This window comes from Peromyscus californicus, unplaced genomic scaffold (assembly GCF_007827085.1).
Source record: "Peromyscus californicus insignis strain IS unplaced genomic scaffold, ASM782708v3 Scaffold_23__1_contigs__length_62951481, whole genome shotgun sequence".
Lineage (NCBI taxonomy): Eukaryota > Metazoa > Chordata > Mammalia > Rodentia > Cricetidae > Peromyscus > Peromyscus californicus.
This window is the reverse complement of record NW_026294534.1, coordinates 16,443,322-16,467,704: the sequence shown is the minus strand read 5'-3', so window position 1 is coordinate 16,467,704 and position 24,383 is coordinate 16,443,322. Positions and strand designations below refer to the sequence as shown.

The 24,383-nt window shown below is 44.5% G+C and overlaps 1 protein-coding gene across 3 annotated transcripts in view; it reads right to left on the bottom strand.

Annotated features, from left to right (window-relative positions):
- Window positions 1–407: 407 nt before the first annotated feature.
- Window positions 408–24,383, bottom strand: part of Zmat4 (zinc finger matrin-type 4) — a 388,695-nt gene continuing 364,719 nt past the window's right edge. For all 3 annotated transcript variants that reach the window (XM_052751849.1, XM_052751848.1, XM_052751847.1), the window contains one exon: window positions 408–3,495. In XM_052751849.1, the coding sequence (XP_052607809.1) occupies window positions 3,491–3,495 (5 nt within the window). In that variant the 3' untranslated portion in view covers window positions 408–3,490. The remainder of the gene's footprint in view (window positions 3,496–24,383) is intronic.

The following is a 24,383-nucleotide window of genomic DNA, read 5'->3' as shown; positions in this document are numbered from 1 at the left end:
AAGTACACTAAATAAATCTAAAAAAAAAAACTTAAAAGCCTTTTGGGAAGCTGAGGCAGGAGACTGACAATTCTAGGCAGGCCTGAGATACACAGAGAGACCTTGTCCCAAAAAAATGAAATAGATACATAAAGGAACAAATAAAATTAAAACTTAAAATAAATACTAAAGTTGTGATTTTGTCTGTTGGTTATTTGGTGGTATTTGGTGGTACAACCAATTCAGCTTTGGATTGTGCCCTCAGTCTATTCTGGCACTCTCAGGATGCCAACTTCCCGCATGCTGAGATGGCAAGTGTGGTCACCACATCTGGCCTTTACACATCAAATTTAAATATCACACCATTGATTTGACTCATAAATCTTCAGCAAGGAAAAATATTAAGGCAGCATTTACATACAGATTCATTAGTTTAAGCAGTTGTTATTTATTAATTAGCTAATCCACACAACAAACCTATGAGGTAGTTTAACATGCCTTGAATATGAACAAATTCAAAACCAGAAAAGGGGAGGGGGAATCCATCCCTACATTAATATGTTGAACAGACAGACCCTTCTTAGTTTTATTCTTACAAAAGAAAAATAATTCATTGGACAAGCTGATCAAGTGAACGACAGATATTTAGTGGGGAGTGTAGTTATGACCTGGTAGTCTCTTATTGGGGTTTGGTGTTCTGTATTCCCACTGCCTTGTCAAAAAATGTCTCACTCAGCCTTGACAGAAGGGGGAAGGGTTCTGCAGAAGTGTCGGTGTTGCTCATGTGTCCCATCACTCTTGCCTTTGATACGGTTGGCCTAATAAACTTACACCAACAATCCTCACAGTTCCAATTTATGTTTCTATGTCATCGAAGAGGCCAAGAGAGTTCAGATCCTATCGGTCTTGCAGTCCAGCTGCAGTGGGTGAGTTTTATGGCTACTCTATCAGCAGAAGGAATCACGGCAGCATTTGCTGCTTAGTGGATTGCTTTATGAGCATATTTATTAGTTCACTGGGCTGTGGAGACTGTATGTAAGGAGAACTCATTAATTTGGGTCTCACTGCCACGGCATTTGTGACCACTGGCCCATGTGCTAGCCTCAAGCTTATTTCTGCACTAAAAGGGAAGAACATTTTGTAAAGCAAATTTGCATTGTGTTGCCAGGACTAAGGAGTGATTGAGTTCCCTGAAAAATCAGGGCTAAGCATGGGGTTTGGTGGGAGAGCATGTGGGTAATGCATGTCAAATTCCCAAGATGCTGTCATGGGATAAAAACAGAAGCTAGAGAAAGACGTTTGACTATATCAACCATCAGTGACTATTCTATTGAACACAGACATCTTGATTTAATACAAGGTCAGTAGGTATGTGTGTTCCTTGTAGTTGTTCCAGAGTGCTCAGAGTGATGGCAGAATGTGTCTCTTTCCTTTCCAGCAGAATTAACTGGCCATTTGAAAACATTTGCCTTAAATCCAACTCCCATCTACCCATAACAAAATTGGAAAGTAACATAAGACTCAATGAAACATACAGTCACACCAAAGGAACAGTGAACAGCACAGTTTTCCAAGTAGAGAGGTGTTTCTATTCTACAGTCCCCAGGACATGGTGGCATTTCTGAGCCTTCCTGCATCAAGTAGTCTGGCCAAGTAGTCTTCATGGTGTGCTGGAATGAAACTCTCCTCCTCTGTATGGGCATGAGTAAAAGTGAGAACGATCAAACCAAGAACATTTCTGGTAGGGTGTTTGTGTCAGCTTGCCAAAGAGGAATGGTATTTAGATGAGGCACTCTGAAATAATCAGATTATTGTAGCTGGAGGTTTATCTATAAAGGACTTGGCAAAGCTTCACTGTAACACAAAGGGAATCTATGTTCCTAGGTTTTTCTATCTTAGGTCATTTAAAAAAATAAACGCAACACTTCAGGGAAAGAGCTCAGGCACTAAACATAAACAGAAAAAAAAGATTTAAAAGTGAAAAAAAAACCTCAGACTGTGCTTATTTTACAGCAGAATTGACAAATAAAGCTTTATTCCACACATTCGAAGAAGAGCCATCATTGGAGGATTGTAGCTCTGCTGTGTTCTTCCTTCCAAGATAGCAAAATAAACTTGCTGTCACCACACCCGTCTTCCTCCCACCTGCAGCATGACTGTACATGGTGTGTGACCTTCCTCTTCGTGGTCTGGTCCCTCTGGACTGTGACCTCCTCCTCACACAACAAAACAGGCACCTTAAGAACAACACTGTGCATTTCCGTGTCGTTTCATTTATTGCTCACTGGCTGTAACCACTTCAGATCTCCGTGGAAAGCAATGATGTCCGGGAAAGTCTGACTTCATCAGAGCGGTGGTCACAAGGTGTCAAGGGCTGCTCCAGCCAGCTGAGAGCCCAGGAACAGAAGTTCTGCATCTGCCTTGTAGTGTCTACAAGACACCACTTCCCATCACGATGCAGAGCAATTAACCCTGGAGAAGGAATTTTACAGCTGTACTCAGACTCGATCCCTTCAAAGATTATTAGTTCTCTGGTCCATCCTCTACCCAGAGCCAATCTTTTTCAAAGTCACTGAATCCCAGCTCAGCAACATGATGGAAGAGAAACAGAAGAATGAAGCTTCTTCAGGATTGAGTCACTTCTTCCCCCAAAATCATCAGTACCCCAAATTAAAGCCCACAATTCAGGCCAACTTCCTAAGACCTACTTCCATCTCACTCTGGGGTTGAAAATTCTCCTTCAGATGCCTTTAGTAAAGCATTATACCAAGGTCAACTGCTGTGATGACATTTTGACGTAGTAGGATCATCATGCAATCAAACTAATTCTTTTTCTAAGCTATGATCTGGCAGCTTGCAAGGAGAACATGGCTTAATCTTGGGAAGCTTTCCATCAAGGTGATCCAAAGAGAATGTCCTTCCTCTCTGTTTCCATCTAATTTCATGATCCTGGCATTTAGAGGCAAGGCTGTCTCATCGATGTGAAGCAGGAAGGACCAGTGTTCTATCCATTATATAACTCCCACAAACCACAATTTGTTCTGTTCCTGTGGATGTTGTCACCAACTATGTTCCCCATGATGACAAAAGTATATTCATTAATGGATCTAGGAGACTTACATGATAATCATGAAGGGTCTCACAGAATCACTGTAACTCTAAGGAAATCTAGAATAAATTGGAAATTAAATTTTCCACTCTTTGTAAGTTTGAATAATGCTCCAACTAGCTGCTGTGTGATTGCAGTTTAGAACTTGTGCTAAACGTGTTACCAGGAAAGTATTCTTTAAAACTCATCCAAGTATAATTTGCCACTAAATGAAACGAAGAAAAAGAAATCTTATCTACTTCCAAAAAAATCAAGACTGGTCATGTGTTAATCTGTGAATCCTTGTAAGAAGTGTTCATTGCTCAAGAAAGGATCCTCTTGCGGTTGGTGAGCAGATCTCTGCCACAGAGACATGCTGCAATCTCTTCTTAGCTCTTGACTGATGCTTTCACTACTTATTCTTCAGGCTGTAAGACAGAAAGGAGGACAGTAGTACTTTCTTCCATAATTATACACATTGACATTCACCTCTTTCTCCTTCCCTTCCACCCCAACCCCATCAAACTTAAACTAGGCTGAATTTAGATGGTGAATCATTTCTCTCTCTCTCTCTCTCTCTCTCTCTCTCTCTCTCTCTCTCTCTCTCTCTCTCTCTCTCTCTCTCTCTCTGTGTGTGTATTATGAGTGTGTGTGTACACATATGTGGAGGTGTGGTCACTTGTGAGCATCTGTATGGCAGTCAGGATCAACTTCAAGCTTCTACCCTTATTTCTTTCCACCTTATATTTTTGAAACTGGGTATCTCACTCAACCAGGAACTCACCATTTTGGCTAGATTGACTGGCTGGCAGGCCCGAGGATTCTCCTGTCTCCACCCTCCCAGTGTTGAGATGATAGGCATACACAGCCATGCCTGACATTTATGTGGGTGCTGGGGATTAGAACACAGGTCCTTGGGCTTGTACACCAAACACTTTACCCTCTTAACCATCTCACCAGGCCTTCTATGGTGATTCTTTTAGGAATTATATAATGGCTGAATTATCAATGCCATCTCCATATTGTGAAAAATCTGCACTTCTACACTCAATCCAGATACTTGCTCCTTTCCAAATGATCTTAACAGAAAAGCAAGAGATGTCTGAAGGTGGTTGGCTCCTCCCATAACCTATGTGCCACCGTTGCACTGGTGTATCTTGCAGACAGGTTGCTGCTGTAGGTCAAAGGGTTTGTAGCTGGGAGATATTGATTACCCTTCTCCTGTGATAGCTTGCATAGGCCCTTCCAGCACCAGGAACACTAGTTAGTAGGGGTAAAGCTCCTAGTTAGGCACTAGCATGATTCTACCATGCATGGTTCCATAATGAAGTGTTGTCTTCAGCAATAGGTCTTTACTATCAGGTTGTGGAGAGCAACCAATAGCCTTGACAGCAGTTTGTAATGTTTAGGGAGTACCAGGGGACTCCTTTGGCCAAATACTCAGCAAGATGTGATTCATATTGGAGTTGTAACTTGGTGGTGAAATGTGTCTGATTGGGGCACTGGCTCACCTTCTGGGTTTAAGTCTCACTACATAAGATGTAACCCATGACCTGACACTGCTAAAATGGCCCCAAACTGGAGACTCAATAGGTCATGGGCTTACAGGAAAACCCAATATTAGTATTCTGTCAAAGGAACGTAGCAATAAAATGAATCCTAATGACATACTGCTATCCACACAGGTCAGTATCTTGTTCAACCTACATCAGAGAAGCTTCTGGCAGTGGGTGAGGATAAACAAAGATACCCACAAATGAATGATGTGCAGAGTGAGAGATTTTGAAGCACTTGGTTCTAAATGGGATGTCTTTATCAAACCTCTCCCTTCAAGGCTCAGGGATCGAAGTGGAAGAGACGGCAGAAAGATTTTAAGAGCCAGAGGCGGCAGATGACTCCGAGGAAACAGTATCTTCCAGACACTCAGAGAGACTGTGGCCGCATAGGCAAGGTCTACACAGGTTCAAGACAGGGCAGGGGGTATCCCAGCACTGAAAAGTGGAAATAGACAGAGGATCTCACCTCTGTGTAAGAAGTTATGTGCAGGTGACAGCAGCCATTGCACTCTGGTCTTCGCTGACCTTGAGCTCTTACAATCTCTGGGCCCTATCTTCCATGATGGTCTTTGAGCCTTGGGGATGAAGTGTGATACAAATGTCCTATTGGGGCCTGAGCACGCCACAGTCATTTACTCTTTGCACTTTGCCCAGTTGTGAGCTTCTGCATCAACCAACATCAACTGCACCAAGAAATGTCTCTGATAGGATATAAGAACTGCACTAAACTACAGATAGAGATCCATGGATTTGGAGGGCAGTTTGATACAATGTCCATTTAGCAAAATAACACTAGTGGGTTTTACCCCTAGGGCCTGTGAGCTCTTCAGCCATGGATTCTTGACCAAATATGCAGTAGCAGGCATGAGTTTCCTCCTGTGGAATGCGCCTTAAATCCTATTAGAAAGCAGTTGGTTACCCTCTAACATCTGTGCCACTACTGCACCTAGGGGCATATCTTGTTATACTGGTTATTATTGCAGTAAACAGGGTTTATAGATAAGTAATACTGTTTAGGACACCCCCACAGCAGCTTGGATAGCATCTTCCAGTACAGAGAACCAGAAGTCTTGATGGCAATCTAATGAATACATTTTTAACATTTACAAAATGAAATACAATCACTCAGATCTGAAACCTCATTTTCCAAAAAAAATGTTGTCATAGAATATTCTTAGGATCTAAGTAAGGATTTGAGTGCAGTTAGTATGATGCAAACCACACAGAAAAGGAGACTCTGCACTTTTTTTTCTTTTTAATGGCTTTGAAATTTTGCCTTGACATGACCTTGGAAACCACAGCCATTTTTAAAAATAGTTCTTCTACAAAGAAAAACCCTATTTAAAAAAAACCTTGCATTTGGTTTCTGCCAATAGTTCATGACCTAAGGAAATTCTACTGTCCCTGTCAACTTCATGAATTAATGTGCTATAAAGGCCAAAAGTTCATACTGAGCAAATAAGTATAATTCCATTTCCATAAACTGTGGCAATGAACAGTTTTCAAATGAAAATGAGCCTGGATCACACATTCGTGGGTACCAGTGAGGAGTCCAAGCACATCTGCAGCAAGTAGTCATCAATCCTGATTGCATCGTTCTTGGAATTCAGCTAGGGGGATTTTGTTTTAACTTATAGTGAAAGTGGCATATTAAGGATTTAATCTCATAATGAGGAAAAATATCACTCAGTTCCCTTTATAGTCAGCATAGTTATTCAGATCCTTTCTGAATGCAGAGAAGTAATGACAAATTAAAGAGTCTTTCAATTCCATATAACTTTGATAATTATTCTCCTGTAGCTGTTATCCTTGCTGGAATGGCTCCTTCATAGTTTACGTAGCATCCCATCAGAGACGAAGAACGTGGAAATTTTTACTGCTATTAATAAATATGGAGCTATTCAATCCAAGCAGAAAATTTCTTTTCATCTGAGAGATAAGCTGCATAATTCATATATTTTCAGAAAGTTCTTAAAATAGAGAACTGAAGAAAAGCGGAGGAAGGAGAATTCATGACATGGTCTCTATTTAGGTGGAAGGTTGGTATTCCAGTTCCAGTTTGCTGTCTGTCGCTGTGATAAACACCATGATGAAAAGCAAGCTGGGGAAGAAAGGGTTTATTTTATCGTATAGGTTATAATCCGTCATCAAGGGAGGTTACAGCAGGAATCTGGAGCAATGTAACAACCATGGAGGAATGGCAGCTGACTGGCTTGCTCCCAGGCTCATATTAAGCTATCTTTCTTAGGCAACCTAGGCCTGCCTGTTTAGCTATGGTACTGCCCGCACTATCTGGCCCTCCTCCATCAACTACTAATCAAGAAAACCCACTACAGACATGACCACAGGCCAGTCTGACAGAGGCAGTTCTTCAACTGTGTGTCAGGTTAGCAACCATGATTGATCATCACAGATAGTCTCATAGTCTATCTTCAATTGGATCAAATCAAAGAGAGAATTTCAGGCGCATTGGGCACATGTCAGTCACACAGCTCACTTTACTGTCAACATGCACAATAAACAGGATAAGCCTAGGGGCCCTTTTTTTTTTTTTTTTACACATTTCCAACATTTCTGAGAACACTAGATGTTAGCCTTACTTGGGATCTTGGAACACCATTATAAAGAATGGGAATCATTTATAAAAGTTGCAGGCATCTTCCAAAAGAAGTTTCCATGTCAGAGAACCATGGGGTTACATATAACTCCTGTGAACTGTAGCTCCTATGGGATGTAATGGTCTTAGGACAAGCCAGATGAGAACCATGCTTCAGGATCAGGCAAACACAAGCACTTCAGATCTTTCCAGCCCTTTCACTTTGCTGCATTTTAGCTCCAAAAGATTCAAAAGAGTGGGTTTTGCTCCCACCTGGATACCAGACAGACACTCTGTGTAGCATCATAAGAACCACTGAAAAATGATGGCACCTTTGAAAATGACCAGAAATGTACACAGGTTGTCTTCCTGTTATTAAATAAGCATGCGTGTTTGAAAGGGGTTATTGAAGGGAAATGTAATGACCCGTTTGTCCCACATGAAATTTACACCATTCCATAAATAAGCTAAAAACCAAAGCAGAATAATACTGTCTGGTTTCATAAAGCTGCATTTCTGACAGTCAGACCACAACTAAACAGTGACAAAAATATCGCCACAGGCCACGGTTCCTATGAAATGACACGGCCAGAAGTATCGGATGAAGAGGAGCTGTGGTCTTAATTTTTTTTTTATACACAGTCATGATTTTAACTGATTTGATTATCCAAGCTGTCCAGGAGGCTGAGGCAAGAGAATCACAAATTTAAGGTCTGGGACAGTGTGAGTTCAAGGCCAGTCAGAGCAACTTAGTAATGAGCTCTCTCTCAAAAAAAAAAAAAAAAAGTAAGAAAACAAACAGGGTTAGGTATGGAACTCAACACTACAGTACCTACCTAACGTGTAACATGTGCTATGCCTAAGCTTCACTCCCAGCACCAAAAACTATTCATTCTATATTCCCCAAAGCATATGGTAGCCAAAGGCTTAGCACCTTTGCTCAATTTTCTCAGCTAGTACAATGAAATCCAAGTTCAAGTGTATCCCTCAAGGGAACACCTGCCATTTCTATTCCTCCCTTCCTTCACTCCCTCATTTAAAGTCAGGATTCAGGGCTTTCTCCCTGTGGTTCCTTTTTCCCATCATGTTGCAAGCAATCAACTACCAATATGCTGTCCTCCTACTTCACTTCACGTCTACTATTGTCTCAGCATCATGGAACCGCATCCTACTCCAGAAGTATATTCCCATAGAGCAGAAGGACACCGTAACCTACAGTAGCTTTCTGACGCTGGGCCACCTTTTGGCCAATGGTGCCCTCGGGATAACTCCTCCCCATCATGATTCTGGAGGTCGCTTGAGGTTCCTGCCCTGACCTCGTCATGTTTTCTGCAATGTCCATTTGCACAGATTGTTCATTCTGCTTGGAAATTGGCCCAGCCTTTTTACTTGCCCAGATCTCTAAGGATCCTTAAAGAAAGCATACATTCCCCCAGATAATCCTTGCCTGAATTCACCCTGACACAACCAAATGTAACTGGCTATTTTCAACAGCCACTTGGGAATAGAGAAGAAAGCCTTAAGAAAATGGCCAAGCTTCAGGAAGTGATAGGCAATTTCTATGCTTATGAAAGGGGGTCAGATGGCAGGGGGTCAGGTCAGACACACTGTTTCTGAGAAGAGTAGCTGTCTGGAGAATGAAGGGCACAGGAAACAGTGGGGAGGGGAGAAAGAGAATGTGGAGAGATGGGGGCAGGAAGATGATTGTACACTGTTGTTACACCACCACCTCTGAATAACATTCAAATCTTAAATGTGATTGTCTAAATGAATGAAATATTTGCAGTGTTCCATTTTAGTGGAATTCTGTGTCGTCTGGTGAGTAGAGGGAGGGAAGGCAGGAAGTTTTCAGATGTACGAGGAGGGATGAGAAAGATGCAGAAAACCGCAGACAGTGTGAGTTACCAGTGCAGCCAGGCCTTTGGATGCTGCAGGGCAGGACTGTGCTGACTCAAAATGCCCAAAGGGGTTCAGTTGACATCAGATAAGCACAGAATGAATGTATTCAAATCTATCCTGGAAAACAAATCCCATACATGTATAGCCCATGGGACAGAGAAGTAATTTGAGAAAATTCAGCTATCATGAACAGAAATCATGAAGAGTCCAAAGTACAGGCTATTTACAAAGAATTCAGATATGCCGCTTCCTAATACACACAGACTTGCAAAATTGACCAAAAAAAAGTATTTGTAATTAACTTACCAAAGACCCTAAAAAAAGCCTCCTCTGCTTATATAAAATTTGCATTGTTTATATGCAAATGAATGCTCCTGGTGCATTTTAGAACAGTTTATTCCCTTAAGAAGGCAAATATTCTCTTTATAATCTTGTTTACACTATTCATTTGCTTTGCAAAACATTTTTTTTTCCACAAAAATCTCAAAATAATGAAATGTTAGAGCCACAGGGACCCCTGGGATTATCAAAGGAAACCCGACATCACTGCTTCACAAATGCAAAAGCCTGACAGAGCCCCTAACACACAGGTACATCCATGCTTGTCATTCCTGAGATCTATGCCCTCACATCCAAGCTCCTGGATGACACTCCTTCTTTGGGGTTTTAGCCCCACAGGCAAATGTAAACAGAGCAAGAAACTCACAAAGCCCTAAGATTTGAAGCACCATTGGGCCCCACCAGCTGGGCAGCAGAGTGGATAGGGACCTGTACACCTTTCCACTCCTGTACAGAGCAAGAATTTGCTAAGTTACCTCTCACTTAAAAGCCTGGGCAATCTTGTTCTGTCCTCCAACCTCCATGATGCTCCTCTTGCCTCACCATTCCTCCAGACTCGGACCCGGGTCCTAGCTGCGCTCCTTGATTATCCCACTGACCACCTGATTTCATTTTGTAACCATTTGTTGGCCATCAAAGCCCCACGCAATGTCTGGGGCTGTAGCTTTCTAACTCCATGTTGTCTATGCTGTTTTAAGACCTGGCACAGGAACAGTGTAGTGCATAACCTTTCCTCACCAACCACGCAAGAGAAACCAGAAAAAGGGATCAGCTGCCACATCTGGAAGAAACAACTCCAGCTGTGCACAGGGCTCACCCACTCTCTGTTCTGAACAAGTCCATTTCCAGCCCATATTTTCAGGGAGACTCAGAGCTGCATTCTCCTATTCCTCATCCATTTATTATCCTTGTGTGTTCCACTTGTTATCCTTGTATTTTCATAGAACTTGTGATTGATAGTTAGGAAATGTCACAGTTACATATTGTCAGTTAATATCACACCAGGGGCTGGAGAAGTGGTTCTGGGGCTATGAGTGAGTACTAGTCTTCCAGAGGACCTGAGATCAGTTCCCAGAACCTATGTCAGGTGTTTCACAGCCACTGGGATAACTCCGGCTCTGGGGGATCTGCTACCCTCTTCTGACCACCATGGTCTCCGTCTTTCTCACCAAACCAACAAACAAACACCCAGCCTCACAACAGTAGTTAGCAGGGATGTTTATGGACAACACTGTTAACTTTTTTAGCCCCATTAATCTCTAAAACAAAGACATCGATAGCATCTTTCTCATGGGAGCTCCATGAAGAGGAAAGGAGACAATGCATGTGCCCAGGACTGGCTGAAAATGCAAAGATGTTTGTGTTCCTACCTTATCTCTAGTCACCAGAAAAGTGGCTGGGGTAGGTGTGGTAGGCCGCAGAATCTACAGTCTGCAGAGTTCATTATGTGCATGTGTGAAGACATCATAACAAAGCTATTATCTTATTTATTTACTATGTGCTAATTTTAAAAGATTCTTACGGAAGAGTTTGGCCTTTTCAACACTTAGAGGAATCTTTCCTATTGGCCATGGAGTATGATAGTTTGCTGTAGGAAAGTGATGCCCCTGCTGAGTTCTGAGGCAGTTCCAGAACAGAAGTTAGTCACACTTAAAAATATCATCTACAGGATGAGAGGGCAGAGGCAAAAGCATGCTTGCCCAGCCTCAGGGAGCATAGAGTGTTGGAGCCCAGAGTGCAGTCACAGCCACTGATTCAGCCAAGTTCACCTACGCAATGGTCACAACTGCTGGCCCCAGGGCTCCACCTAGCTTCCTGAGCCAGTGCCTCAATGTCCTAGGAGGACAGTGTGTCCCCATTTCACAAGGATGGGGTGCAGGAGCTCCAGGAATGCTACCTCCCCCAGATCTTGTCTTCAATGCCTTCTCATTTGACTGGTTCCTATTTGTATCCAAGGATAACTAACCAAAAGTCTAGCTCTTTCTCGGATCCTGAGACTCCTTCAAGTGAATTGTTGAATTTGAGATAACCTGGGGAACACAGAGATGCATTGCTAGTGGGAAGTACAGGTGGGCAGAGGAGCCCCGGGCTTACAGCTGACGTCTGAAGTGCAGGTCTGCTGAACACTGTGTCCTTTGGTTGTAAAGTGTGCACTAACCCTCAACAGTGTCAGAATTAACTGGCACAAGCTTAGGTCAGTCATGGAATTACTTTTAAAAAAGTTCAGAGTTCATAGTCATATAGAGTAAATATTGAGAAGGTTCAAGGTGCTAGGTCAGGATTTTTCTGTAAGGTATCATGACAGAAACACTACAGTAGTTGTCAGAAAGAAGACTTCACTTTCAAATGTCTGAACTGAAATCTTAGCACATGCTACCTCTGTGGCCATGCCTCAGTTTCCTGGTACATAAAATGGGTATACTATAGTGATGCATAGACCTCATTCGGATTCAGTGAAGACTGAGTTACTAAATGAAAGTATTATGGAGATAGTACATGAGAAATAGCAAATGGTCTCTTGCAATCACTAATCTTTTTATTCTTCTTCTATGTGGGGCTCAGTCAACTGCTAAGTCTGATGTGACTGGCAGGCACAGAGGTGGGGTCTTGAAGCAGATCTAACTTCTGGAGACCAAAGGCAGTTGTGTTCCACCTGCCCTACGGGGCATGACGAAAGTGGCATAAAGGTGACAGATGGGTAGGATGCTGATATTTGATGGGTCCATAGTAGCACTCAAGTTGAAGAAGGCTGCACTCCCTACCATGGTAGCCACAGTTATGTGTGGCTATTGAAGTATAATAAAATAATTGAAGTTAAATACTATCAAAAGTCAGTTGATCCTTCACATTAGCTGCATTTCGAGTGTCCACAGCGACGTGTGGTTCTGGTACCACACTATGAGTGGACACAGAACCTTTACATCACCACAGAACTTCGTAAGTATAGTGCTAGTCTGGAACAACCAAATGTTTCTTTAACTGGATATGCTTGGCAACATAACCCACGGGGCTGGGGTCAGAGAACAGAACAGCCACTGGATATAGAGGCCAGAAAATGGTGGCACACACACACATACCTTTAATCCTAACATTCCGAAGGCAGAGAGATCTGTTTGGATCTTTGTGAGTTCAATGTCACACTAGAAATAGCCAGGCATGGTGACACACACCTTTAATCCCAGGAAGTGATGGCAGAAAGCAGAAAGGTATATAGGGCATGAATACCAGGAACTAGAGTCTTGTTAAGCTTTTAGGCTTTGGAACAGTTGTTCAGCTGAGATCCATTTGGATGAGGACTCAGAGGCTTCCAGTTTGAGGAAATGAGATCAGCTGAGGAATTGGCCAGGTGAGGTTAGCTGTGGCTGGTTCTGTTTCTCTGATCTTTCAGCATTCACCCCAATATCTGGCTCCTTGGTTTGTTTTTATTAATAAGACTATTTAAGATTCGTGGTACAGCAGGCAATTTTTGTATAGGTGAACCACTGTTCTGTTCAACTGACCTCCATCTCTCTCTCTCTCTCTCTCTCTCTCTCTCTCTCTCTCTCTCTCTCTCTCTCTCTCTCAAGCCTTTTAGTCTTCAGTAGCTGGAGAGAAGCTGGCACACCATCTGAAATAATGTGCCCCCATGTTCAGCTCACAGTAAAACTTCCCGTAGAGCATGGCTTCTGAAAACCTAGGGCACTAACCACACCCACTGCTCCCTGATGTGTTCAGGGCAGCAATGGTCAGCAACAGGCTGAGGAAGGCTATGCCCAGCACTGGCCTGGGGCACAATGGGTTGAAGGTGTAGAGGCCCAGCCACAGGAGCCCAGGACAGAGCTGGTAGGAGTGAGTTTGGGTAGGATGGGAGGGAAGGTCTGAAGGAGGAACAGTGATGAAGGCTTTAGGAAAAAAAACCATGGGTGAGCTGTATCTCAGAGAACAGCAGAACATGAGCCATCTTGCTGGCAGGGACATGGTGCCAAGCTGAGATGCAGAGTAAGGTACCACAGAGATGAAAGGGAAGGTGAGAATCTATACCCATGTAGTGGACCCTGGAATGGACTCTGGCACCCCAGCTGCCTGGCTAGTGCTAGCCACAGCAGCAGCATGCTAATGTAGATTTTTTTTTTAGGACAGATTTTTAGCAATAATTAGATCAAATCCCTCAAATCTGATATAAGTTCACTTACTGTGATTCAGAGAGGAGAATGCTGACTCTGCAAGAATCTCCCACAAAATGGCTGCCCCACAGTGTTGTGGCATCCCCTCCTGCCTCAGATTCATCATCTGCTCATGGACTAAGAAGATGAACCCATGCTCCAGCTGCCCTTTCTCTGCATATGCTGATGTCCTGTGGCTTGCCCAAGGGCAGCACCGTAGAGACACACCCAACCCTGTCTGCCATTTGGTTCCAAGTTCAGCCATTTTCTGAGGTGTATCTCCTCAGAATTGACTAAACCCCCAAATGGCAAATCCACAGATGGAATTCCTACACCAACTTCCTCTCCTGTGTCAGGGTTCACATGACAACCAGCACCCGCTACAACACAGAAACCTCCAGCCAACATGCATATCCATCTATCTACCACCCATAGCTGCCAGCATGTTCAGTAAAAAGAGTCAAACTCTCTCTTATAAATGTATGGAGAAGCTAGAGGAGGACAGAGTAAGATCACGAAGGGGATGTGAAAGCCTGTGGTCTACGGTGGCATTCTCTAGGTCATCCAGATCTGGACCAAAACAAAAGAAAGCACATGCTACAAAGGAGGGGAGAGGTCTATAGTGTCTCTAGTAGGCAAACTTAACTTTTCAGAGCTGTCCTCCCAAGAGTCTCAGGAGGACACCAGAGACATGGCTGTGGGATGTCATGTGACACCTTCTATGCCAGGAACCAACAGCAAATTATTTCACCTGAGTCTCAGTTCTACAATCTCGAAAATGGGTGTAAGTAAGACACATGTGGAGGACATTAGTGAGGAATAAGCAGATTGATGAGAGCCCTTTATGAGTGGTTAACTCACGGTGAATGCAGCTACTGATGAAGAAATCATCACACTCTTAACTTTATGTTATCAGATGAGCTTACAGTTCACTAAAGAAGATCTTCCTCATTTTAATTAAGATCGCACAACGGGACCCACACATTAAGTAAAGTACCATCAGCGATTTTTTTTTTTTCCTTACATGATCATTCTGTCTCAACGGGACTTTCAAACATCTAAGGAGTCCTGCCTCGGACGTTCAAGGTACAGAAAGCAAGATTTTCATCCACACGGCCGTGCCGGGGCCTTTTGAGGGGGTAGCCTGGGATTACAAAGGGCAGTGGAGCCAGAGGTGGGATGGGAAACAAGGTAAAGCAAGGACGGCCGTAAAGGAAGGCGCTCAAACACGTCTGCCACCTCATGACTGTTTCCTGACCAGCAATAACAGATGTGGAGACGCAGGGCAAGCCATTCCCAGGCCAAGTCTGGAATGTCCCATCGGACTTCCACGTTCATAGCAAACTACGAGACGGACAAACTGAGCCACAGAAGGGAACCACGATGGATTGAGCCTGGAACCTCCCAGCAGATGTTGGGAGCCTTGTTCTTGGGCTTGTGATAACTTGGAGACGTGGAACCTATAGGAGGTGGCTGGCCGACGGCAGTGGGTCCTGAGGTCTGGGCTGTTGAAGGTTAGCCCCTGGCATCGGTTCTGGGTACTCACCGCTGTTTGGTCTGCCACGCTGTCAACAGTGACCCCATCACATGGATGCCGTCGTGGAGAGAACTGCCCTGCCCTGCTTTCCCTCCAATCATGGAATGAATACCCTGAAATCTTGAGGCAGAAAAAAAAAATCTTCCCTCCTCTTAGCTGTTTCTCTTGGGTATTTAGTCACAGTGACGCCAAAGAAACCTACATAGAAGTTAAGTGTTGACTATTTTGAAAATGTTTGGCTCATATGGATAGGACAGAAAAACGAAATGGCCACATCAAAATTTGAATTCTGCTGCTACAAACCAAGGGCCTTCCAGAAGCTAAGAAAGTCCCGGAATGCAGGACATTGCCTGCTCACACCTGGTGGCTTCCCTGCCTTCTGAGTGCTTAAATAGTATGTTTCTGTGGCGAACGCCCCTGGCTTGGTCACAGTCATTAAGGTCAAGAGAAAGAGGACCTAGCATGGCAGATGAGGCCAGAAACACTGCTCTTGGGCTCTGCAGTCCCCTGAGACGCTGCCATCTCCTCATTAAGCCCGGCAGAAGCAGTCAACGTGTCTGTTCGTCTTCAAACTCCATCTCTACAGCCTGCTCTAGCCACAGAACGGCGGCGTGCTGACTGACCCCAGAGCATTCCATTTCACATGACAGCCTCCTCCCCACACCTCCCGTAGGCCAGAGGGCCAAGACCCTGGAAGAAAAACTTGCAGCAAAGTAAAACTCCTAGGTATGGGAAAAAGAAAAGTCAAGACAAGGAGGACCCATGCAGATCTCATCCTCACCACGGACACATCCCAGGGAAAGAAAGGAAAGGAAAAGAAAAACGGGGGGGCATTTGGTGGAAACTCATTAACAGTGCCAGCTCACCTTTTTAAAGGTGCCTGAGAGTCAATCAATCATTTCACAAGGAAAAATAAAGCTCTTGAGGTTCCCCCTCGTGTAAATTTGGCTTCTATAGAAACATTCACCAGAGTTTAGCTCTAAGTGTAAGCAATTGGATTCTTGGGGTTAGGATCGATTGATTCTCACACCCTATAACTATTTGCTTTTAGTTAATAGACAAAAAGAAATTGATTATGGAAAACTCAGGGCTGAAAAAAAAAAAAAAAACAAGATATCCTGATTAAAATTCATGCTGACTGCTCTCATCCGGCACTGGTGGGGAAGAAAGAAAAAAAAATTTTTTTTTGGTTGACTTTGTTAATGCTGAAGAAGAAAGCCTGAAGACATGAATTGCGTTCCTGTGGTCCTCAGAGGAAACCCTCAGTTCCTGAGACAGCATAATTATCTGCTTCTAGCCCATGACCTTTCTTGGCTGGTGACTGGTGTGTGGGAAGGAGAGGAGATCAGAGAGGCCCTGTGAGGGCTGCAGTTGTCAGGCGATGGTCTCCATCTCACCAGTTGCTACAGGAACTGGGTTATGTGCAGCACACGGGAGCGGCTTGGACCCTAGCTCCCTGCCCACTCCACAGATCCTGGGATCGTAGACACATCCTGCCTGCAGTGGCTGGTCCCGCAGAGGATACTGTCTTACATCATTCCCAAAGCACAAGACAGGCTACTGGGGAGAAAAAAACGCAGCCGCAATGGCGATGAGGAGGGGGTGACATTTCTTGAGGTGCATCCTTGGCACTGTTTTGATGAACTCTCATTTCTAGATGGCGAAGCTGCTTCTGTTAATAAACAGCAAGCGCCGATTAGACAGCTGTGTGTGTGACATCTAAATGGAACACTTGGCTGGCTCATGCGTGTCCCTGCTTCCCCATCTGTGTGTGCCATCCAGCCCGGGTGATCTCATAAACCACAGAGGATGCACACCCCCTTCACTTGCTCCTCTGTTGATGTTTCCTCCCTGTTTTTTTTTTTTTTTCTTTCCTTCTCCTACTCTCTCACAGCCTGGCTCCCTGACCTAAAATTCAGAGATCCATCAAACAGCAGCTCCCTGCTGGTGCCGTGAAAGCTCTTTACTGACGATGGGAAGTAAAGGGAATCATAGACTGTCGGGAAAGACATGGACCTGGGGGGCCGGGCAGGCAGACTAGAACTGGAACATAGGCCTTACCATTCCCAGTCCTGTGACGGGGGCAAGCCATTTTTGCTTTCTCGGCCCTGTCCTCTCATCTGACAACACTCAAATATGGCAATCCCGATATTTGTCCTTTATATAAACTTAGAGCCACACACTGTTTTAATGTGATGGAGGTGTAGCAGGAAACCAAAGTGGCAGAAGCCAGTAGCTTGTAGTTGGGATGGAGAATATGGATGAGTGGAAGAAGTAAATTTGTTATCACTCCGGAGACACGAATAAAAACAATGAAGGGCAGAGGACCAAGGACAGGGACATGGGAAGGAGGGGCCCAGCCACGTGCAGCCACTTGCCGTGTGGTTGTCGTGGTTGCCGGGAAAGCATCGAAGCTGGACCAGCAAGAGATAAAGGCAAGGGACAAGACCTTGCTAATGAGCTCTTCAGAGGAAACAAAGAAGTCTCTGCAGCTGGAGCTGAGAGAAAGAGGCGAGAACCTGGCAGCGGGACAAAGACATGCCTAAAGGAAGGACTGTTAGGTGCGTGTAGCCCCGGAGGCTGTCCTACATGTTCAGTTTTTATGAGAATGGAATAGAAAACGGTCCCAGTGTTTGGAACCAAGTGGTAGCCCGGTCATGAAGGATGCAGTGAATTAAAAGAAGGAAATGAAAAGGATGGGAGGGGTGAGGAGGAGGAATGATAGACAGCACCAAGAGTGTGTCTTCCTGGGAAAGGGATTTTACAATATGGTGTTTCAAACCTTTGCACAGTCTGCTCTTCCTTCTCATGAGACTTTGTGATTGACTTGTAAAATTCTGATGGGAAATTTTTGTCTTGTCGGAATGTTTAAACCATCAGAAATGAAGTTTATAACCAACGCATGTTGCTGTGCTACATGTTTTTGTGGGTGAGTTCTGCATGGATGGTTCAAGGACTTCAGATGATGCTATAATTCTTTGTATAGGTGCCAGCATAAGGGTGCTTTTAACTGCCATGTGTTCTACATGTGTATTCCACATAGACTTAGAGAGTATAAAAGAGAATTCTCCCAGAAGAAAACAGAAAGACCAAGGCAGGGATGAGGTTGGCTGGGCCCTTGACCACTTGACAACAAACTTGTTTATAGCTATCCTGTGATTGTATGGTTTTTTTCTTTTTTTTTTTTTCATTTATGGCTTTTCCCAAGTAGACAAATGTCAGGAGATACACAGATGGCACATGAACATTGCTCTATAAGGTTGTTGACTGACTTCTGGGGTAATTAGGAGGATTCAAGAGGAAGAAAGATAAGCTTGTAACTCCAGCATTGAGTTGTCTGTTGAGAGCTATATAGAACTGTGCCAGAGAGACCATAAATACCATACTATTCACCTGAATTTTCCCCTAAATCTATGTTTCTTTATGTCATACTTCCCTTTGAGAATGGCTCCTTTCTAGGACCTGAGCCAGGATTCTGGGAATTAGAGACTGTCCAGGACACTGGGGATCATGTGACACCATTCTTGCATTTCAAGCCCTCTCCCAGCTTCTGCACATTTGTTGTTGATGCTATCCTCCAGAAGGGCACTTACCCGCAGTCTAACTTCCTTCATTGTGTCAACCACTGATTGGTTGGGAGGAGATCAGCTCTCACCAGGTCTCTTCCCTGCTTGGAGCTTTTCGATTTTCTCTCTGGCTTTCAGGGTTTAGATTTACATGCTCCTTCAATTGGCTACGGAACATCCCATTCTTCTAGCCGAATGGTCCAGCCACATAGCGCTCTCAGCTCTCCTCCAGTGGAAAGGGATCGAGGATATCCTTTGTTAGTTCTCCCACCTAGCCTGGAAGAGTGTGGCTTCTTGAGTCAGTGGTGGCCCTGAGAGTGCAGGCCTGCCACTACCTGAGAACAGTAAAGGAAGCATCCCAGTGCTGACCCTGCCTGCTTTTCCCAACTTGTTTCCAGACCATAACCTAGTCCAACAGGGATGACAGGCGGGCCCTTTCCTGGAAGCTGTGGCTCTTTCCCAAGCAGTCCTCCTTTCTAATATAGCACAAAGGTCTAGTCATACCTGCTCTCTCCCTCTTCCTCACTCTGTATTAGCCTTGAGGTCTGACAGTTCTCCCTGTTCCCACTAGGTCTCTCATTTGTTTCCACATGTACTTCCTCTAATAAAACCCTCACACAGCTAATCTTCTTCGGGAATTTGCTTCTCAAAGGACCCAGTCACAGACCAGTACAATGACCTGCATGTGTTTATTACAGTAATGGTGTCTGCTACTTCTCTGGGTCCACAGCAGTGGTTCACTACCAAGTACGGAAATGCTTACTACATAGTTAATGCTCGATAAATACATGTTGAGATCAACAAACAAATGGTTCTTGATTGACTGAATGAATACACACATGAATGATTTATACAAGCTGGAGGGCAGAGAAAGAAATCAAAGCCTATCACAAACATGGCATGGGAAGGGTAAAAAAAAAAAGGGAAACACTAGCCAGCAAGACTAAGAAAGATTCCAAGTGGGGTCTGTTGAGATTTGCATTGAAAGTGTAATTATAAACACGTATTCAAAGTTTGGTAGTTTTGTTGTCTATTGCACTAATTGTATGATTATGGGCTTTTATGCACTAGAAGAAAGATGTGGTAAGGAATTTACAACCATACCTGAATGTGGGACAGATTTGAATTTGTAGAAGAGACTCAAAAAACAGAAACCAAAACAAGAACCACGCACCACCCACTCCCACTTTAAATGTCATTATAGTACAAACCAGGCTGTCAAGAGGAAGGGGTGTCCCAAAGAATGGGGTGATCTTACAGCCCACCCTGCATGGGCCATATTAGGTGCATGCTACATTTTAAGAAACACAATGTAACCCACGGTGCAATCTGCAGTTACAATTTTCCTACTTTCAAAGCAGGGGCTGTGATGTAATATTTACAATCTGGGAGTCAAAGCTGATGTCTTCTCTTAGCTGTGTGACTTTGGACAATGACCAGAGCTTTCCAGAACATTCATTTCCTACCCAAGAAGGAGAATATTAACTTCCTCATTGTGTGTGTATGTGTGGGCGGGGGACTGAGGAGCATATACACAGATATTAAACAAATGGTGTCTGGCACTTGATCAAGGTTCAGTCAACACTGCCTGAGTTGGTAGCCAGAGACAAAATGGTACTGGGTCATTTCCGATGTCTGGGATGAACTGACTGTCTGCAGAGGTCCTCACAATAACCCTCTTACTGCTGCTGACTTCATTTACTCTTTGTTGACATTCTCAACTCTGCTACAGCAGGGTCTGAGAAACTTCCCCAAGGTGCTGCCCACTCTCTGGTAATCCTGCCACTAATCAATCTGCTGTGGCTGCCTTACAGGAAATAGCCTGGCACTTCCTGGACCCCAGCAAATTAGATGAGGCTTCTTTTGCTAGTTGTGCCTACAACACTGGCAGCCTCACTCTCTCGATGTCCAAGAGAAAACTGCAGGTGATTCCTCTCTGACTTGTAGAGAAGTGCGGTGACTTTAAATACATGGCCTTCCATTTGTTCACACGCCTCTCTTCAAGAGGAGGGTCTATACTGCTTCCCATCTGCAAGACTTAAAGTCACTCTGACCAATAGAGAGCTGAAGTGGTGGTGTGTGATGGGGGAGATCTGGCCACAAAAGGAGCTATATCTGTCTTTTGTTCTTGTTCTTGGGCTTCATGTTCTGTAAGAAGTGGGCTGCTGTCATGGCAGAATGTTAATATAGCCCTAGATCACATCATGATACTCATCCTGATTCAGTAACAAGTGTCTACTGCTTTGAGTTGCTCACATTTGGGATAATTTGTTACATGGCCCTAGATAGCTAATTAAGACCATGCTTTAATATTCCAATGTTTTGGAGTTTTTAAGACATCTTGTGCTTTAAGGTGGCCTCTGGCATTCTTGAGCTGACAGCTTTAGGACTTGAAAGTGATTTGGAAATGAAAATAAAGTCGTGTCTGACTCTCCTTGGACACAGCAGTATTTGTACTGGCCACAGATGTTTCTAGCACCAAAATAATGGTGAGTGCATTCATATGGGATTCCATACCTAGGTCACCTTATCCTCATGAGTTCCACTGGAGAAGTAGAAAGGTCACTGCTGTCCTCGTCACAGCCCATAATAAGTGACTCACCTAATGTTTCATAGACAATGAGAGATGCGGCTGTCGGGGCAATTAACAGCTTCTGAACGTCACGATCTACATGATAACCTCTATGTTGTTGTCTGTACATGAATCCCTTCTGTGATGGCTAAAAGTATCAACTGGACAGCATCTAGGATCACCTAGGAGACATGTCTCAGGGCACGCCTGGGAGGACTTATCTAGATTAGATTAACTGAAGTGAACAGATCTGCCCTGACTATGGTTGGCACTGTTCCACAGGCTGGCATCCGGGATTAAATAGAAAGGAGCTAGCAAGCTGAGCGCTGGGCTTCATCGATACCTTTCTTGCATCATGACCAGGTGTCTCAGGTGCCTGCTGCCATCACTTGTCCACTAGCATGACTTGTGACCTCAAACTGTGAGCCAGGTACTTTACCATAGCAACCAGAAATGTAACTAACACAGAAAAGTGATACCAAGGGTGGGGTCATTGCCGTCATAAACCTGATCATGTGCTTGGTAAGCTCTGGGAACTGATGTGGCAGACATAAAGCAGAGCTTAATGTTCCATTCTGGGAGGATCTTGGGAGACTAGACTGTCAAGAGAAACATGGAAGGCAGGTCTTCCATGGAATGCAGGCCTTGATCCTATGGGCATAAGAGGAGGAAGGTTGTGGCATAAAACTGATGCGTTTTGCACGTGAAGTTGAGAAGGGGTGAAGAGATCATGGGAGCTGTGAACTTGACCGGCTCTACAATCACCAAGGAGAGAAGCTTCAGGGGATGCCTCTGAGGGATTAACTAGGTTACTTGAGGTGGAAAGATCCACCTTAACGATGGGTTGAGCCATTCCACATGGGCTAGGAGCCCAGATGGAACTCAAAAGGACGAGACGACAACTGGCATTCATCACTCTCTGTTTCCTGACAGCAGAAACAATGTGGCCAGCGGCTGCAAGCTCTGGCTTCTCCGCCATGGTGGACAGCACTCTTGAACTGTGAGCCAAAGTCATCCCTCCTCCCTTAAGTGGCTCTTATCAGGTGCTTTGTTATAGCGAACACTGTTAACTAATACAGAAAGCAACACAGGCTATCACTTTCACTACAATACATGCAAAAGGCAGGGGCGGAAAAGGCTTCACCTCTGCTTTCGACCAAAGCATCACCTTCAAGGTCACCACTGACATCTGCCTCTGCTTTTGGTAACAAGCAACCTATCAGTGTCTCCAAAATTCTACCAGGGCTCCTCTTTTGAGAACCAAGTGGACTGAAGAAGGCAACCTTCTGTACTGAGCCTCAGCCAGTGCTGGGACAGATAAACACTGTCTTCAGGGGCTTTCCTGAAATGTTGAGAATCATTAACACCATCACATCAGACACTCAGGCACAGCTGTTACTGTCTTCATGCCTCCCTTTGTCTGTTTGCTCGGGTTGTGCATCCTGTTTGTTTTCCTTTGGCCTCTTCTCAGATGGTTCTTAATCCAATCAGATCTCCTCTTCCATCTTCAGGATCCACAGTGGCGACAGCACCAAGAAGCAGTTAGGAGCTTTCTGTGATGAGCACTGTCCTTAGATCAAAAGGACAGTTCTGTGTCCTCAAATTGACAGGACCCTTCTCATCACACCATGTCACAGGTACTGACATCTGTTGGTTTTAAACGCGGCGCTTTCACTCTGTGAGGAAAGGTCACGAGGCAGGACAAAACCCAGTGTCAGAGCTTTATTGGGAGGAGGGGGAGGACAGAAGAGAGCGTGACCAGGCCTGTTGGAGAGACATGTGCGGAGAAGGGAGATAGGAGGGAGGAGGAGAGAGCAGAAGAGAGGGGAGGAGTCTGTGACCGGCTTTTTAAGGATTTCCCTGCACATGCGCATGTGGGCTTATGGAGCTACGCCACGCATGTGGCGAGTGTGTGACCACGCTGCGCACGGATGATGTAAGACATAAAGCCCCTTGCTTGGCTACTGAACTGCGCATGTGCAGTCATGCAGCTGGAGGAGTGGCACAATCCTAACAACATCCCCGTTTCACAGATGAAGATACTGATGAATAGAGGCTAATTTGTTTTCCCATGCCATATAGCTAAGGGGCTGATGCTGTGAAGTGGCACAACATCAACATCCATGTCTGCCATCAAAAGCTACACTGCATCTTCTGCAGCTCCTCCTTCCTTCACTGATGACATAAACCTGTGTGTGCATCCTCTGCCTCCCTCATCTCAGTGGGAAACACTCCTTGTGGGCTCTGGTCCTCTGGCCTTGCCTCTCCTCACCATGTCCCATTCATTTTTCCCCAGTCTGTCCCCACACGCCTGCTCTTCTGACTGTTCCACAAACTGCATTTGCTGAACCGTGGAGCGCACATCCATATTCTGAAGGTGCCACTGAGACCTCATCTCATCGGGTTTCTCTTGTGTCCTCGACACAGCCTATGATCCCCTCCTTCTTTTCAGTCTGTCCAGGATTCTGACAACACAGATGCAGGACTCCCACCCTCTTAACGTTCCTGTTCCGTCTCCTTCATTCCACACCTGAATTTTGTGATTTTTTTTTCTAGGATGTCATCCTTAATTGCTTCTCTTCCCACAGTGTATCTCTGTGACTCACCATCACCCATGCTAGCATTAATTACTGCTGCATATGCACTCTCAAAACCCACATTCCTACTTTCATCTGTATCCCTCTCCAATTCCTGTGCTTTCGTTGAAAAAAAAAAACCTCTTCCTTTATGATATACAGACTTCTCAAACTTTATCTTTCTTCTTTCATCAAGTAGTATCACTATCCTGGAGCTATACAGTTGTCCTGCAACGTGATTATGATTCACTCTTTCCTTTCTTCTATCCACAGTATTGTCAACGTCTTTAGATAATGCCTTTCCCTTCCTGCACCCAGGTCTACAACCCACCCAACTTGGAAGCAGGACATCCCTGCCTGGACTTGGCAGTACTCTGCTAATTATTTCTGTTTCTTGTCCTATAGAGAGGTGTATGTATTTGGGGGGCTGCAGGTTATGGAACCTGGATCCTTGAGCATGCTAGGCAAGTGCACTACAATTTAGCTACATCTATAGCCCAGACTTTTCCTTTTCTAAAAACCAACTTTCAGCC